Source organism: Paramisgurnus dabryanus, chromosome 19 (genome assembly GCF_030506205.2).
Source record: "Paramisgurnus dabryanus chromosome 19, PD_genome_1.1, whole genome shotgun sequence".
In the NCBI taxonomy this organism is placed as follows: domain Eukaryota; kingdom Metazoa; phylum Chordata; class Actinopteri; order Cypriniformes; family Cobitidae; genus Paramisgurnus; species Paramisgurnus dabryanus.
The window spans coordinates 17,176,756-17,192,493 of record NC_133355.1 but is presented as its reverse complement, the minus strand read 5'-3'; the positions used below and the strand labels follow the sequence as shown (position 1 = coordinate 17,192,493).

The following is a 15,738-nucleotide window of genomic DNA, read 5'->3' as shown; positions in this document are numbered from 1 at the left end:
GTAGTTCCCGAGTCTCTCACTTGTGTATCTCTGCATTTTTTACCAGAGGAAATGACAGTTAGGCCATTCTGTGCCTGAACTCTTTCCCCACAATCTCGTTTTATTGTTCGAGTTATGGTCTGATTTCATCTTGGCCTGTAGAGTGAACAAATCAATTCACAATAATCTGCAATCCCAAGACAGCTGCAGGGAAGCAAAGGCCTATTGCAATCGAACCTTATGGCAGTGGGTCTGTTCTGACACACTTTAGCTTTACAGTGACATGGATCACTGTGTTACAAATACGTGTTGGATATTCCCATGATTCATCACAATGACTATCCTTGACATTGATGCTGCTTTTGTCCACCTAAGGTTATTAAAATGTATTTTGAGCTTGTGTATTTGGAATGACTATGGTCTTCTGGTCTTCTTTTGGCAGGATATGATGTACCAGCTGCTGCAGGGTCTGGATTTCCTCCACTCCCACCGCGTGGTCCACAGAGATCTTAAACCTCAGAACATTCTAGTCACCAGCGGAGGACAGATCAAGCTGGCTGATTTTGGTCTGGCGCGCATCTACAGCTTTCAGATGGCTCTTACTTCAGTAGTGAGTAACTGTTGCTTTCACCTGACAGTTTAAATGCTTTAATGTATTTTTATGCTCAACCAAATTCCAGATTGAAGAGATGTCTCAATGTCTATTATAGTATAGTAAGGATATAAAAAAATATGGCCCTCTAGTAGGTTTAGGAGTGTAAAAACCATTTATACTGACAATAAGATCCCTCGAGACGAATCTGGTTGATGTCCAATCAGATGTGGTAACACTGAAAGGCCACCGATCAGAGATGCGCCTGAAAGCAAGTGCATAATGTGTAAAGTGAAACCAGCAGAGGCTGTTCCATGTCTTTGGCCTCACAAAGCGCTCTATGCTGAGATGAAATGGATGGGGCGATTGAGTCTCTTGTCAATTCACTCCTGCCAACCTTTGAAGTCACATTCTCCTAAGGAGAGCTCTGATGTCAGAAGATAACTTGTAGCCTTTGAACGGACACTGTCTGTCCTTTTCTTGAAGGTCTTTTGTGAAGAAGAGCGGAATTCAGTTTGATGGGAATTTTTTTTGCCAAGTCCTAATTAGGGATGCACCGGTTGACCGCCCAGAGATCGGAACCGGCCGGTTTTTGCGCGATCGGCAACCGGCCGTTTTTGTATTTTTTCGGCCGATTTTTGCGGAAGTGCACCCGCGTGCACAGACTACATTTTTATCATTCGCAAACATGTGTTTTGTGTAAAAGCATTTCGAAATCTGTGTGCAGGACATTAAGATTGCAAGCTGCAATGTCTGTAAAGGACAAGTTAATCGCGGAGATTAACAACAGTACATTCGCAGGGCTCTCAAGTCTCATGCATTCACTGTGAGATACACGCATTTCAGTCAGTTTACACACGTACACCTTGTATTTCTAAGAGACTGATAACTTTTCCTACTATATACAATTAATGGAAGAGGCGCAGGGAAGTTATCTGTCGAGTTTAGCTGTCTCGAGTTTTTCTCGCGCTCCTCTGATGTCAATCACGTGGATGCGCGGCGCGTGCACGCACAGAGTGAAAGTTAGAAGAGCAATATCTGATAAATGCGGTAAATAATGCAGGTTTCTTGAATATAGCCAAATACGTGTTAAATCATGCTTGATTTATTAAAAAACTCTCCAACTGCTTTGCAATCAGAAGCTTTAGCTTACCTGAAACTAACCTGAAATGAGTGAAAGGACCAGAGATGTATTTCATTATTATTGCCATGTAGTACTAAACATGTAACCTTCTCTCTCCCTTAAACACAGCTTAAAATACACGCTGATGGCAAGTGCTGCAATCCTACTGTATATAATACAGATTTCATTTTAATTTAGATACATTTGTATTTTTTAATATGTAGAGCAATTTATTTAATTTGGATAAATTTGTCTGTCTTTTATCAGACTTACCAATTGTTATAATTTATATTTGTGCTGGTCAGTTATGAATAATAGGTAACAATGAACTGCTAGCAAAAACTTGAGAATTTGGTGGGGCAGAGGGGTCTCTCCCCTAACAGATGTTATCTCACTCCAAAGTTTTAAATAAAACCTGAGAGCCCTGCATTCACCACAACAAACTTGGTCAGACATTTAATTTACACAATTTACACAATAAGTATCAAAAGTCTGTTGATAATGCAAAACAGGCAAGACCATCAACCCTCACTCAACCATCCATGTTATGGTCTCATTTAACCACTTATGTTTGTATTGAACGTAGCCTACTGCACAGTTACTGCTGTTAATTTTAGATGGTTACAGTTATTGGTTTCAATAGCCAAACCAAGTTTAGCCTGTTAAATACCAAATAAACATATTGTGTATGTATACTTTCATTCTTTCTTTTTTGTTGCTTGATAAAAAAAATCGGAAATCGGATCGGAATCGGCCAATTTGCTTGTTAAGAAAACCGGTATAAAAACCGGCAATGAAAAATCAAGATCGTGCATCCCTAGTCCTTATCAACCTTTATGTATCAACAAGGTGAAACACACTGTGAAACCTCGGCCAAAGGCGTGTAAAAGTAAAAGTGTAAAAGTAGTCATGACCATAAAATGAAAACGTTTGATGTAATTATTGATGTAAACGACAGATTAAAAACGAAGCCTTCGATATACAATACTTAAGCTTTTATTTATGACGTGAAAAGTGAATTTAATGATTTTATTGACACTACGTTTTATTATTCTGCGCAAAAATACCTGAAATTGGCTTGCTAAAACATTGGGTCTCATTCACTAAGCATGCCTACACAAAAATTGCGGACGTTTTATTTGACAAATCCTGATTCAACAATAAATTTCATACTAACATTTTTAAATGTATGCAAAAACGTAAGCACAACTAAGACCACACATATGCAATAATCATGAACAAGGAAAAAATATATAAAATATATAACACAGATATACTGTATATTAAAGGGTTCTTTTTCCTTGTTCATGATTAAGTTGTTCTTACATTTTTGCAAACATTTAGAAAAATTATTAGTATGAATTTTTTTGTTGATTCATTATTTGTTAGTTAAAACGTCCGAAAACACATTTCAAGAACAAATTTGTGCGTACGCATGCTTTGTGAATGAGACCCATTGACCGTCTCTGTGTTCATGTAGGCAGTAGGCACAGAAACACATGATGATTCTTAAATCATTCATTTCAGGAACCTCTTTTCTATCATTAGACAATATTAACGTGCAACAATCGTGTCGGTGCCGGGCAATGCGTAAATATTGCAACTTCAGCCCAGTTCTTATTCAGGTGCAGGTATTTTTCTCGTCATCTCCAAAATATCAGTAACAGCTTATCTGCTTTGTAGCTCAACTTCCACCCTATTTTAAATAAATTTTAAAGCTGCTACGTGTCGCAAAAAATTGCGCAATGAATTACGAGTCTGAATATGACAAGCAAGTATTCAGCGCGCAACCTGGTACAATGATTTTAGTGTTTTTCTGCTTTTTGGACATGCACATCATAAATAAACCTGTTTTACAAGACTTTAAGAATTTTCCTATACATGGGTCATATATTACTGAAACAGGAGAATGTACTTTTAGGTGGTATATGGCCCATAGACAGATGATAATTCGCCGAACGGCCTGCATTTTTGCTGCCTGCCGTGCCACTCGTTCTTGCATGAGCGCTTGAAGTTGAAAAAGTCAACTCTGAGCGGAAAGCACCCAACTTCATTCGCATTTTTCTAGTCGAATTCAGGGAGAGGCGGGCCTTACGTTGTGGTGACAGAAGTTTACAGTGGCTTGGAACAACCAGAGATTGCACTCACTTTAGTAATTTTACTTTAATGATGATGAAAAGATTATTAGTCAGTAATTGGAATAAAAAGACTTACAAATGTCACTTTAGTAATTTCATTGGTAATTAACAAATTTGACTATCTTCTGCTGCAAACATGCCTCCAAGCATTTTTGGCACAAAATCTCCGCTTTAAAAAGTGTCAAGGCTCGCATTGGTCAAGAGTTTTACAGCAAATATCTAAGTAATCATATCTAATTTTAGCCATTAACATGGCCCATATCACATGCAGAAGGGAGAGCGAGAGCATGCTACATTAACCCTGTTTTTCACAACTCATTCAGCCTGCAGGTTCTGAATGAGTGCCAGAGCCTCCTTGTGGTTTCAGTGGTTTCGGTCGCTGTGCAAAAAACTTTGTTTCAGTTCTTTAATGAGAGACTGCTGGCTGTTAAGTCGTTAGCCAACTGAGTCTCTGCAAGATCACCTGGGAATCTACCATTAGAAAATGTCCCCTACGTTTCAGCCCACCCTGCATGCCCTGAGAATAAAGAGTGATAAGAAGTAGAGGGGGTGCTTACAGTGAGCATGGACTCAATGGCTCTCCTGATTAATTTTCCTGTGGTTGGAATCCCCCTATCACCCGCCCTACGAGCATCTAAAAAAACATTTCCTCTCTCTTGTCAGTTAGAGGAATGTCGTTATTGTGTATGCAAAAACAGTGCGCGTAGATATGCTGGTATTGCTTTTCGCCACGTATTGTGTTAAAACACTTAACGTTAGCTACCGATCTGCCCTGCTGACATGAACTCCGAGTTACCTACAAGAATTGCTAAATGGACCAAATGTGATGGCTGAGTCATAACTGCCGAACAGAACACTTGTAGAATTACCGTGATTCAAAACAGACTACCGTTATGAAACACCGAGTCTGAATCAGGCATCATGTTTGAGCAAAGTCTGTCATATCTGTTTTGCATAAAGAAAAAAGGAATATCCCTTTTTTGGGGGTTTTTATCAAGTGCCATGTTTTGTCAGGTCTGTTTATGCAAATGAGCTTTGCATTTAACTGTGTAGTTTACATTTATTCATTTGGCAGACACTTTTATCTAAAGCTACGTAGATGGGATTTACAGTGTACGTTTTATCTGCACATGTTTCTCAGGGCATTGAGTCCATGACCTTATAAACTTGCATATGCTAAAATTCGCCCACGAACAACACTAGCCTCCCCCACAACACCATAGTTGCTGGTAAAAATACATTAAACTGTCTGCTTAAAAATACATTAGACCATATACAGTGGTGTGAGAAGTGTTGGCCCCCTTCTGATTTTTTTTGCATTTTTGTCACACTTTTAATGTTTCAGATCATGAAACAAATTTAAATATTAATCAAAGATAACACAACATGCAGTTTTTAATGAAGCTTTTTATAATGAATGGAAAACAAAATCTAAACCCACATGGCCCTGTGTGAAAGTGCTTGCCCCTCGTTAAACTTAACTGTGGTTGATCACACCAGAGTTCAGTATCTCTAGCAACACCCAGGCCTGATTAATGCCACACCTGCTCGTCATCAAGAAATCCCTTAAATAGGACCTGCCTGACAAAGTGAAGTAGACCAAAAGATTCTGGCTGTTTCTCAATTCCAGGAACGCAAAGAACGGACTTGAGTTCTCGTGGAGATCGGTCTTGCCAGGCGACCTCGGAAGAACGAACTCAGAAGGTCGCAAGAACACAGAACACATTTGTGAGAATTGAGATGTGTGCGATCTTCCTGTTGGTCACCTGACCTCCGCCATTGTTTTGCCGCAATGACTTCTGGGGCGTAACATGATTTCAGCGCGCAAGTCTGCACTCGATGCATCCTCGATATCAAGAACACATCGGGGTATTTTCATGCTTCTTCTTTACTTGTGTTCTTGAGAATTGGAATTGAACTTCGACGGTTAATGATGACATAGAGCGAGAACACAAGGACGCAAGATCGCTGAAGAACAAATGAAAAGTCATTGAGATATATCAGTCTGGAAAAGGTTATAAAGCCATTTCTAAAGCTTTGGGACTTCACAGTGAGAACCATTATCCACAAATGGTGAAAATGGTTTGGCTGAACGGAGCCGTCTCCATCTCGCGCACATCCGGACAGACTTTCACTGACGGCCTCTCATTCTGACCATAAACATCTCTCTTCGCACAAACGGAGAAAGACGACTCGAAAGCAAAACTTTTTGAAATGCATCCTGCTTTAGAAATGGGTCATTGTGGTAGATGAAAAAGAGACAATCTGCCCTTTTTGGATATTAAACATCTGGTTCTGGACTGATTGCGTGCTCTTGATAAGGTAATGTTGCGTGAATATCTGATAATGTATGAATCCTGGTTCTGTTGTTGATCTGTCACTGCTGTTTGCACATTCCAATGAAATAAAATGTTTTGTTTATACGTCAACTGTATTTTTACTCAATGACAATTTAATATTAAAATCTTATAAGTTAGCGGTTAATGTTCGGTTAATAAGCTGCGGTTGTCGGTCGGGAAAATTAATTGATATGAACATCCCTATTCTGCATGGCAGAGTTCCCGCTGCTGAGCAAAAAGAACATAAAGGCTCTTATCAATTTGCCAGAAAACTTCTAGATGTTCACCAAAACTTTTGGGAAAATTCTCTGTGGGCTGACAAGACAAAAGTTTTTTGGAAGGTTCCCATTACGTCTGGCTTAAAAGTAACACAGCATTTAAAAAAAAAGAACATCATATCAATAGTAAAATATGGTGGTGGTAGTGTGAAGATCTGAATTGCTGTGATAAATTGAACCACGAATTCTGCTGTCTAACAAAAAATCCTAAAAGACAATGTCCTGCCATCTGTTCGTGACCTCTAGCTAAAGCAAACTTTGGTTCTGCAGCAGGACTATGATCCAAAACACACCAGCAAGTTCACCTCTGAATGGCTGAAGAAAAACAAAATGAAGACTTTGGAGTGGCCTAGTCAAAGTCCTGACCTCAATCCTTGTAAAAAAGGCGGTTCATGCTCAAAACCCACAAATGTGGGTGAATTAGAATAATTCTGCAAAGATGAGTGGACCAAAATTCATCCACAGCACTATAAAAGACTCATTGCAAGTGCAGTTGTTCCTGCTAAGGGTGGCACAACCAGTTATTAGGTTTAGGGGGCAAGCACTTTTTCACACAGGGCCATGTGGATTTGGATTTAGTTTTTCCATCATAATAAAAACATTAATTTAAAAACTGCATGTTGTGTTTACTTGTTATCTTTTGATTTCTCCATACGTACCAAATGGAGTCATTGTTGAAATTAAGGCAGCTGGGATTGTCCCATGGAAGCGATAAGGACCTAATTGAGCAAAAATCATGTGCACCACATTACTCATGAAATTGGATAGGAAACTGTAGGCAAGTGCCTTAAATTATTTATTGTGCAAATTATACCTCCTTTAATTGATATCTAAATAAAACATATTTACTGATATGCCGCATATACAGTTTACAGTGATATCAAGCAGAAGTCTGAACTTTTTGTAGAATGTACCGAGATATTTTATCAGCTCATATCTTATATTCGCAACTTTAAAAAATGACTCCATCTCCATATTGTATTAAACAGAGGTGCTTGGGACTTATTTCTGCTTTCAGTGAAGCTGTGTAGATTTACTGTAGTAGCTGAAGCAGACGAGCTGCAGTTATGCTTAGATAAAAAAGAATCCGTCTTTTCCTGCAACCGTTTTTCGGCGTACCACAAACTTCATAACAGCCTGTGCTGTAGGAGTCTTGTGGGCCCTGTCACTTCCTTCCCCTCTGATGGAAGAATGAATCCCTTATGTTTGCATCACCTAGCGACCGTAGCTTGCTAAGCAGTCTCTAACCCAAATCATTTTGCAAATGTGGCAAAAACACTGTCAGATAAAATGGTCCCTATCTGTCACCGGGGCTTTACCCTTTCAAAAAGTACACCTAAAGAGTGCATATTTGTACACCAACTGTACATATTGGTACCAAATGTATTCATATATGTACCTAAATTATACATATTAGGACCTTTTTAAAGGGTATTGCCCCGGTAAGAGCGAGGGATCTTTCTTTATGACAGTGTAAATGACAAGTAGCACCACAAAGCGTTATGATTGAACAAAGGATCTTGGCAAGGCTGCAATTTTGTTCCTAATTTACAAAGTCTGTTGGTTTTATGGCGACGAGTATGGTAAAAATCTTTCATCACAGAACTAACACTAATTTGAAACAACTTCATAGAAGCGACATAATCTTTTCACGACCACCGTAGTGATCGTGAATGGTAGCTACTTATGCTGGCACATGAATGAGATGAGACTTTTTTTGGCTATCCAAACAGCTTGGCAGGGAAGTGCCACAAACTGATAATGCCATATAACGGTCCACTCCATCTGCCCCTTTCATTAAGACCAGTCAGATCTGTACATATGCCTGTTTTCATCTGTGCTTGGCGCAGGCTTTTGGTAATCATTGTGATTTGACCATGAATAGAGAAGAGGCACTCAGGTGACCTTTCATGTTTAAAAATCCCTGCTCTGACTGTGAAAATGAATTTAGGCATCCCTAAATCAACTTGCAGTTATTTCTATACACGCGTGGGCAGGGGAAATGACTCATTGTTCGACAGCAGAAATTATTCTGCCTCTTTCACGAAATGAGTCGGCTTAATGGGATTTCCATTTTAAGCTCGGCTGCACTGTCCAGTGCAAAACCAAAGCAACGGTCTTTTCATGACCTGAACAAATCAGGCTCTTCCACTTATGGCAGTTTGTAGCCAGTAAGATTTAGGAGGCATGAGGGCGACGGATGGACAGAAGAGGCTTTCTAACGGAAGTCTTGACAGATGTCTTACAGAAGCTTAATCGTGTTGGCGTTTTTAAATGGTATTGAATGTGCAACTTAGCAACTTCCAGCTATTGGAACAATAATGATGTTTTGTATATGAAAGGTTTACTGCGTGTCTTGACAACCAAAAGCTAGTACTCTCAAGTAAAATATTTCTTAATGCGTAGATCACATTCTTATCATTCTTCAAGATTTGGAGGAGATACAGCAACACCTATCACAACAGATCTGTGCTTCTATTAGTCCAAAATGGTAGATTTACTCAAAACGCCCAAGTGATGTATTCGAAATTCAAAATTTAGAAATTCATCAAAGACGGTCTGTCCAAATCATACATTTTAGTTATGAAAATTTTTGGCTTAAGTTAAACTTTGCCAGAGTCTTCCTTCGAGCTCTGCACAGCGGCTCGTTCGTTGCCAGACAATGTGCTTCTGCTTTGGATAGACTGAGAGGCAGCGGCTTGTCTGGAAAAAGGAAAACATGGCACGCAGGAGAGCACGTGCGGCACACTCTGGGAATGTTTAGATATCTCTCCGGTATTCCAAAAGGCAGAAAGGAGGGGGAATAACTGCCTTGTATACTCTAACTCCAGCGGAAAAAGAAGGGGGGGCTTCTAAACACCAACAAATACACAAAGACTGGCGTAGCGCAATGCATGGTGAGCGTCTTATTTGGTATTTCCTGTGTGACCTTTTTTGCTAGCTGTCCACAGAGAGTATTGAACCCTTGCTCCCGTACCTTGTTGGCATTATTTGTTGACATTTCATTGGATGCAGGCCAATCGGGTAAGAGGACTGAATTAGTGGGGGGGTACAATGCAGGATCCAATGGCATCTGGATATTAAAGACTTGCCTGTACCAAAGCAAAAAAAATTACAGCATATATCAGGAATTTTCCAACTAATGATGTGCGGATGTGGTAGCGCTGGGGAAAAGAGTCTGACTGTGCTTTCTTTGTTCGCTCCGAGAGGGCCCCATACAGCATTCCTGTAAGCTCTGCATACTTTGGCAACAGTTGTGGAGGTTTTTTCTCTTTACTGTATACAGTTTATGCATACTGCCTACTTGTGCCTTCATTTATCTCTTTCTCCAATCTTGGTCAAACCTGGTGGCATTGTAGCTATTTTAAACGAGCAGGGGAAAACCCAGAACGACTCTTGGGCTTCACGATAACAGTGTTTACAGCCCGTTTGACTGGGAGGCAAAGAATGGCTCGTCCCAAGACAAAACATGGCGGGAGGTAAGGAGGGCCGTTGCTGTATGATCATAGTGTGCAAGCGCAGCAAATGGCAGTGCAAGAATAACCAGTTTTTTTAATCCAACTGTAAGAGATTATATTACAGATACATTTCTGCAGCTAGCTATTTTAGCATATTACCAGTTTTGTATTTTCGATAAAAACGTTCGCGAACTTGGCAGTGTCTGGAAGACCCCATAAAAATTGCTTGACTTTTTGCAGCAGTGGGTGGTATTAGGGGAAGGGGCTTACTCATTGTACAGAGCATTTCATTGGCCGCAATGTGTAAGTGCAAGATGAATCATCAACATTTTTATTACCCTTTCCCATTAGAGATGCACGTTTAAAGATGCATACTTGCTAAAAATTATTTTGTAAATTTTGTTAGATGCACGCTAGCATGATAATGCTAACTAAAGCTACTGGTCAAGGATGTTTGATTTAGTGGTGTTTCTAGAGTGCAATATAAGGTACAAAGGACTTTCAAGAGTTAGCTAATGATATCACTCGCTGATCTATTTCCAACTGAATAATGGATCGTGGTGGAGGCTGGTTTGTGCAAGCAGAATTGTCCTCTGCCAAGTTAGTGGACTTGCCCCTTTAAAAGTTTCCGGGGGCGGCAGAAAGAATGCGGATGAACGTCTTGTGTTTAAGGGGCCTTTCATCCTGCGCTTCCTTTGAGAGAGACAATGTAAACAGAGGCTCCAAGCCAACTCCACTCATTCTGAGTCACATTGTGTATGTGTTGTTTTAATTCTATTGGGGTAAATCTAAAGGAGGGGTTTGGGTAATGGGGGCTAGAGTGCATTAGCTGGGGTGGGGTAAGAAGAAGTGCAGGGTGGCCGGTGCAAAAGTTGAGCCTTCGGACCGTTGTGGATATGCTCGATCGGTGGCGCTTAGCGGAGCTGCAAAAACGTTTCGTTTCCCTCGTGCTGAGTGGGCCCACACTGTCTCACCAGATAGGAATGCACAGAATGCTCTCTTTTAATCTGGAGTCAGCCAGAGCTGCTTTATCTGACCCTTTTATTAGCGGACAGTTTCAGAAAATCCTCTGCAGGCTGTCTCATAAACACTGGTATAGTTAGAAACCTAGAAAGGGAGAGAAAAATACAGAGAATTTGAATGTTAGCTTGCTAATTGAAGTGGCATCTCTTAGTGCATAGAAATCAATTTTTAAAAGTTTTGTATGCAGTGAAAAAAAATACTGTATCAACAGTTAAAGGTACAATTAGTAAAATATCCAAAAAGCACTAGGCTAGTGTTATATATTTGTTCAGCTGATTACTAACAATATCTCTAATGTTTTTAACTACTTGTAAATCATGAGAAAATTGCCATTCTAAACCATGACACCAGCAGTGCAGTCGCCTGTCAATGACGTTAATATCCACTTTACCCTTTGTTACCGCCTTTACTGACGTAGAAATCACATGACAACAGTGTCGTGGACAAATGTGGAAATAATAGTGTCTGTCGGGTAAAGGCCGGGGTATACTTTTTTCCACGTCCGGCTCGCGCGCGCACGCATCCGCGCAGCTTTCCAAGTATACTCCCCGCGGCTACACTCGGATGGCTGCGTTCGAGACTATACGCAATACAAATGATTTCTTATTCAAATTATTAGTCTAACAGGGCATCAGGGCAGCACTGATTTGGCGACATTTACAGTACATTTAAACATCAGGATAGGTGAAGAAAAGTAACTGATCCACCATTGCAAACACAGTTTAGAACAAACAACAAGACAACAAAGAACAAGAATCAAACATTATGGTAACAAACATGCTCCACAGCTTTCTGTTCTTGGAAGAAGTAAAAGTTAAAGAAGAAAAACGATAGTGTGTGTGCAAATGCTGTCTGTTTCCTTAGTATAATTGTTTATAGTGGAGTGTCCTGTCTAAATATTTTCACGCCCATGTGCTGTTGTACGTGGACTGTACGGGCACTGTCCGAAAAAGAATCAAGATCTCGATTCATACATACACACGATCCTCTTTGTAAATGATTCTCTTGCATATACAACATTTTCCCTGTATTCAGATACTGCGTTCACGTATTTACATCACAACAATCTAGATGTTATCTCAGTTAAACTTGCTTACACTCACACGGTGTAAAACCAAACCCTATTCAGACCCGATCGTTTCTCTCCTCTCTTCTTCTCATTTGCGGCGTTTGGCTGTCACTCACGTGACGTGGAACAAAGTGGCAAACATAAGCACATCTATTTACTTGATGGATTTGGAGTGGCAATTTTTAAACAAATGAGAGGAAATCCTGGTGGAGAAGGAGAGAGTGACGAAGCAACAATAGTTTCAAAAAAAGGCAAGGAAATAAGTTACCTCTGGCCGTTTTTCAATCGGAAGGCTGCAGCCTAAGTAGGTCGCATATGCAGGCTGCATACGTCATCCAGCTTGCTTTAACTTAACTGAGCATTATATCCGCAAGTCATAAACGTATTACAACAGTTTACGATTAACTAAGAATAATAATCAACTTTATAATTGTTAATATTCTGAAATAAGACTTCCACACTGCTTCAGAGCTTCATTAATCTACGTCATTGTTATTATTTTGATTGTGTGCCCTCTAGCGGTGCTGATTATACAAATTGTATCTTTAAAGGATATGTTTTCTTAACGTTACCCGTTATCAGATTTTATTTAAAGATTATTATTATTATTAGTAGTAGTAAATCTTTCATAAGAACATATGAATATACTGTGCTGTTTTAAGTGTATTTCTTTCATAAAAATGATTTAAATATGCCTGCACAATATTAAAGAAACATACGGTGTGCGGTACGATAAGTTGCTGGATGGCACGATATACAATACAATAATGCTTATGTTTGTCAAATTTATTTTTATAATAACAAAATGTATTTAAAAACTGAAAATTCTCTGTATCGACCTAAAACTTTGACTTTATACATTTTTAGCAGCAGCAACAACATCAACAAACTGCTTTTAAGGACTAAATGCAACATCAAGTAGAAATTTAACAAAAACAGTCATTTTATTTTTTTATAACAAGGGAAATAAATTACATGTCAGTTACATTCATTATCATATAACGTGTATCAACTATTACACTGAGCTAATGATACTGTATAATATTAAATATAATATATATCAAGTATAACAATGTTGTGATACATGCTCGTTGTCTCCCCTCTTCTTTAGCAAACCAAAAATTTTATTTTTGATGAGGTATTTGTTCCAGAGATCAGTTTAGCCACCAACCAGACCGATAAATAAATCCAGATTTGAAGTATACTTTGGTTTAGGCGTGTTACTGTGACAACGTGCGTGCATCCGATGAAACCGTATAAACATCAGTTTTTAAGGTATGAAAATCATTTATCTATTGCAAACCATTGCGATATGTGTATTGCTATATGCACATTTGCGATATACCACTGATTTCAGTATATCTTGCAGCCCTAAAAGAAACTTTTATAGAAACCTTTTTCTGCATATTAGTTTATTAGTAGCCCACATACTTCAGTGGTTTTATTTTAAACTTCCCCAAGACGTTTATTTACTTGTAGAGAAATGATCATACAGTTTAACTGTAACTTTCTTGTACATCAAGATTTTACATCAAAAGCCACCTACATGCCTGCGTCATATGACCCAACCTGAGCTTTCTTTTTGATGTGAAGCCAAGCCACATGCCGTGAGTAAACTCTACCCTGCGCCCTATCATTGGTGTAGTGATGCAAAACTGTGGCATTCGTCGTTTAACAGAGGAACTCTGGGGTAAATGTTAAAGAGGCCACTGGCATCTTTTGTGTCACCGCTGACTGAAATGTCGAGGAAAACCAAGGCTGATACATTCTGCAATGACATTTGCTAAAAAACAGCTTTTCAGTCTAAGCCTCTTGTGATGTCACCAAGCGCAACACCGTAATTCAACTGTAGCATTATCAGAATGATGAATTTTGATGTCCTTTTATTATGTTTTAGGGAGCTTACGGTGAAGATCACCGCAGTTTAACATAACCTTTAAGGATTTTAAAATCATCTGTAGCTTTTACAAATGAGATAATGTGCAAGCGTATGTCTATAAGTGTGTCTCTTTTTGCGGTGTAGCTTTTTATTAACACTGTCTTACAAACGGATATTCTACAGAACTTCAGTTAGCAGTGGTGTGTGTGGTTCTTCCTAGAAGTCATGTAGCATACTCTTTTTATTTTTTCTGCTTTGGTCGGGTAGGTTCAGATAAGACAACAGTTTAGGGTTTGTTTCATTGCAGTTAACAGGTTCAGCTGGGCCAGAATGTTTGAACTGGAATGATAGAGACAGGTCAGGCCAACAGGCTTGAATTAAACATGAGTATATTTTGAAATAGTTGTTAACTGGTGCTCAATGAGAATCGGCTCAGAGCTGAATATCAAAGGGTGCATTTAGATAAGCCAATGTAAATATTTTACTTTTATCAAAGTCAGGGGTAAATCTGCAGCCTCAAATGTGCAACATTACCGCATTATAGTTTTATCCTTATAAAGTCAAAGTCTTAGCAATTGCCATGGGGATCTATTTTAGTACATGTCTCGTGCCTTTGCTGTGGTCACATTGCAACAAAGAGGCCAAATTGTTTCATCCTCTTCATTTTACATTCAACTTCCTCCCCATTTCTACTAAACCAGGAAGACTCAAATCAGAATGTGTTAACAGAGCGCATGCGGTCCCCATGCTAAAAATATGCTTCTTCGTATGAATATATGTAGCTACATATGAGTATTTGTAGGTCGCATGTGTATGTAAACCTTTTTGTAATCATCGATTAAGCTAATTTTTGATGTCGTTCAAATTTTTATGCAAATATTCGAATATGTCAGCACAGTTTAACGAAATAGTTTGCATTCAATTAGTATGGATAGATTTTGGAGTCATTATCTAGCATTCGTTCACTATAGTGGCAGTTGCTGGGCAGGTTTCCCAGAAATGGCTTTGAGCGTAACCTTCCGATCACACCATTGAAAACATATAAGTGTATTTTAAATCCAGGATTAGACGTAATAAATTTACGGGAAATGAAGTGTGCCTGAACAATTTAAATTGCGCAATTCCTTGGTGTAATGTGAACGGTATACATTGTATGCACTGCATTTCCCATGCTAGTGATGAACTTCCAGTTTGGATTTCCTTCTGTCGTACACTTGAACGTCTTATATTATAAGACACTGATGTACGCTTCAGGCTTTGCTTACAAACACAGGCCTAACTGATTTGGCTGATAAGCTCGGGGGTTTCTGGGCCCTGCGCCTACTGGGAGGAAAGAGAGAGAGCGAGAGAGAGAAAGAGAGAGAGAGAGAGAGAAAGAGAGAAGGCTGAGGAGGGAAAGCACCTGGAAACTGTCCACCCTGGAGCAGGGTCACTGGGTTTTGTCTGGAGGCTCTCCCTACTGTAGCTGTTAACAGCGGTCTCCTGCATACAGAGACGACTCGAAAGCGTTTGCCAATGCAGTCATCTTGGTTATGATTGGTCCGTAAGATGTGTTTAAAGTTACAGAGAGCGAATGAACACAGTCGCCAGCTGTGATTTCATAGTTATGCAATTCCTATGGGTGATACCAGTTACGGTTAAGTAAACTACGCTAATCGTCAATGCTTTTGGAGATGAGACTGAATTTACAGCCGGTTTAGACCAATAGCGAGGGTTTGCGTTGTTAATGCTATATGGCTTTGATGTATTCAAAGTCTAAGTTAGAGATGCACCTATATTACATTTTTCCAACTATAGGCGATTATTCAGAGTGATATTTGTCGATACCAATGCTGATACCGAAAGTTTGGTGGTTATGTT

At 39.4% G+C, this 15,738-nt stretch overlaps 1 protein-coding gene across 2 annotated transcripts in view; it reads left to right on the top strand.

Annotated features, from left to right (window-relative positions):
* The window catches only part of cdk6 (cyclin dependent kinase 6), a 40,643-nt gene that overhangs the window by 12,101 nt on the left and 12,804 nt on the right, over positions 1-15,738 (top strand). For both annotated transcript variants that reach the window (XM_073812681.1, XM_065292023.2), the window contains exon 4: positions 422-589. In XM_073812681.1, the coding sequence (XP_073668782.1) occupies positions 422-589 (168 nt within the window). The remainder of the gene's footprint in view (positions 1-421; positions 590-15,738) is intronic.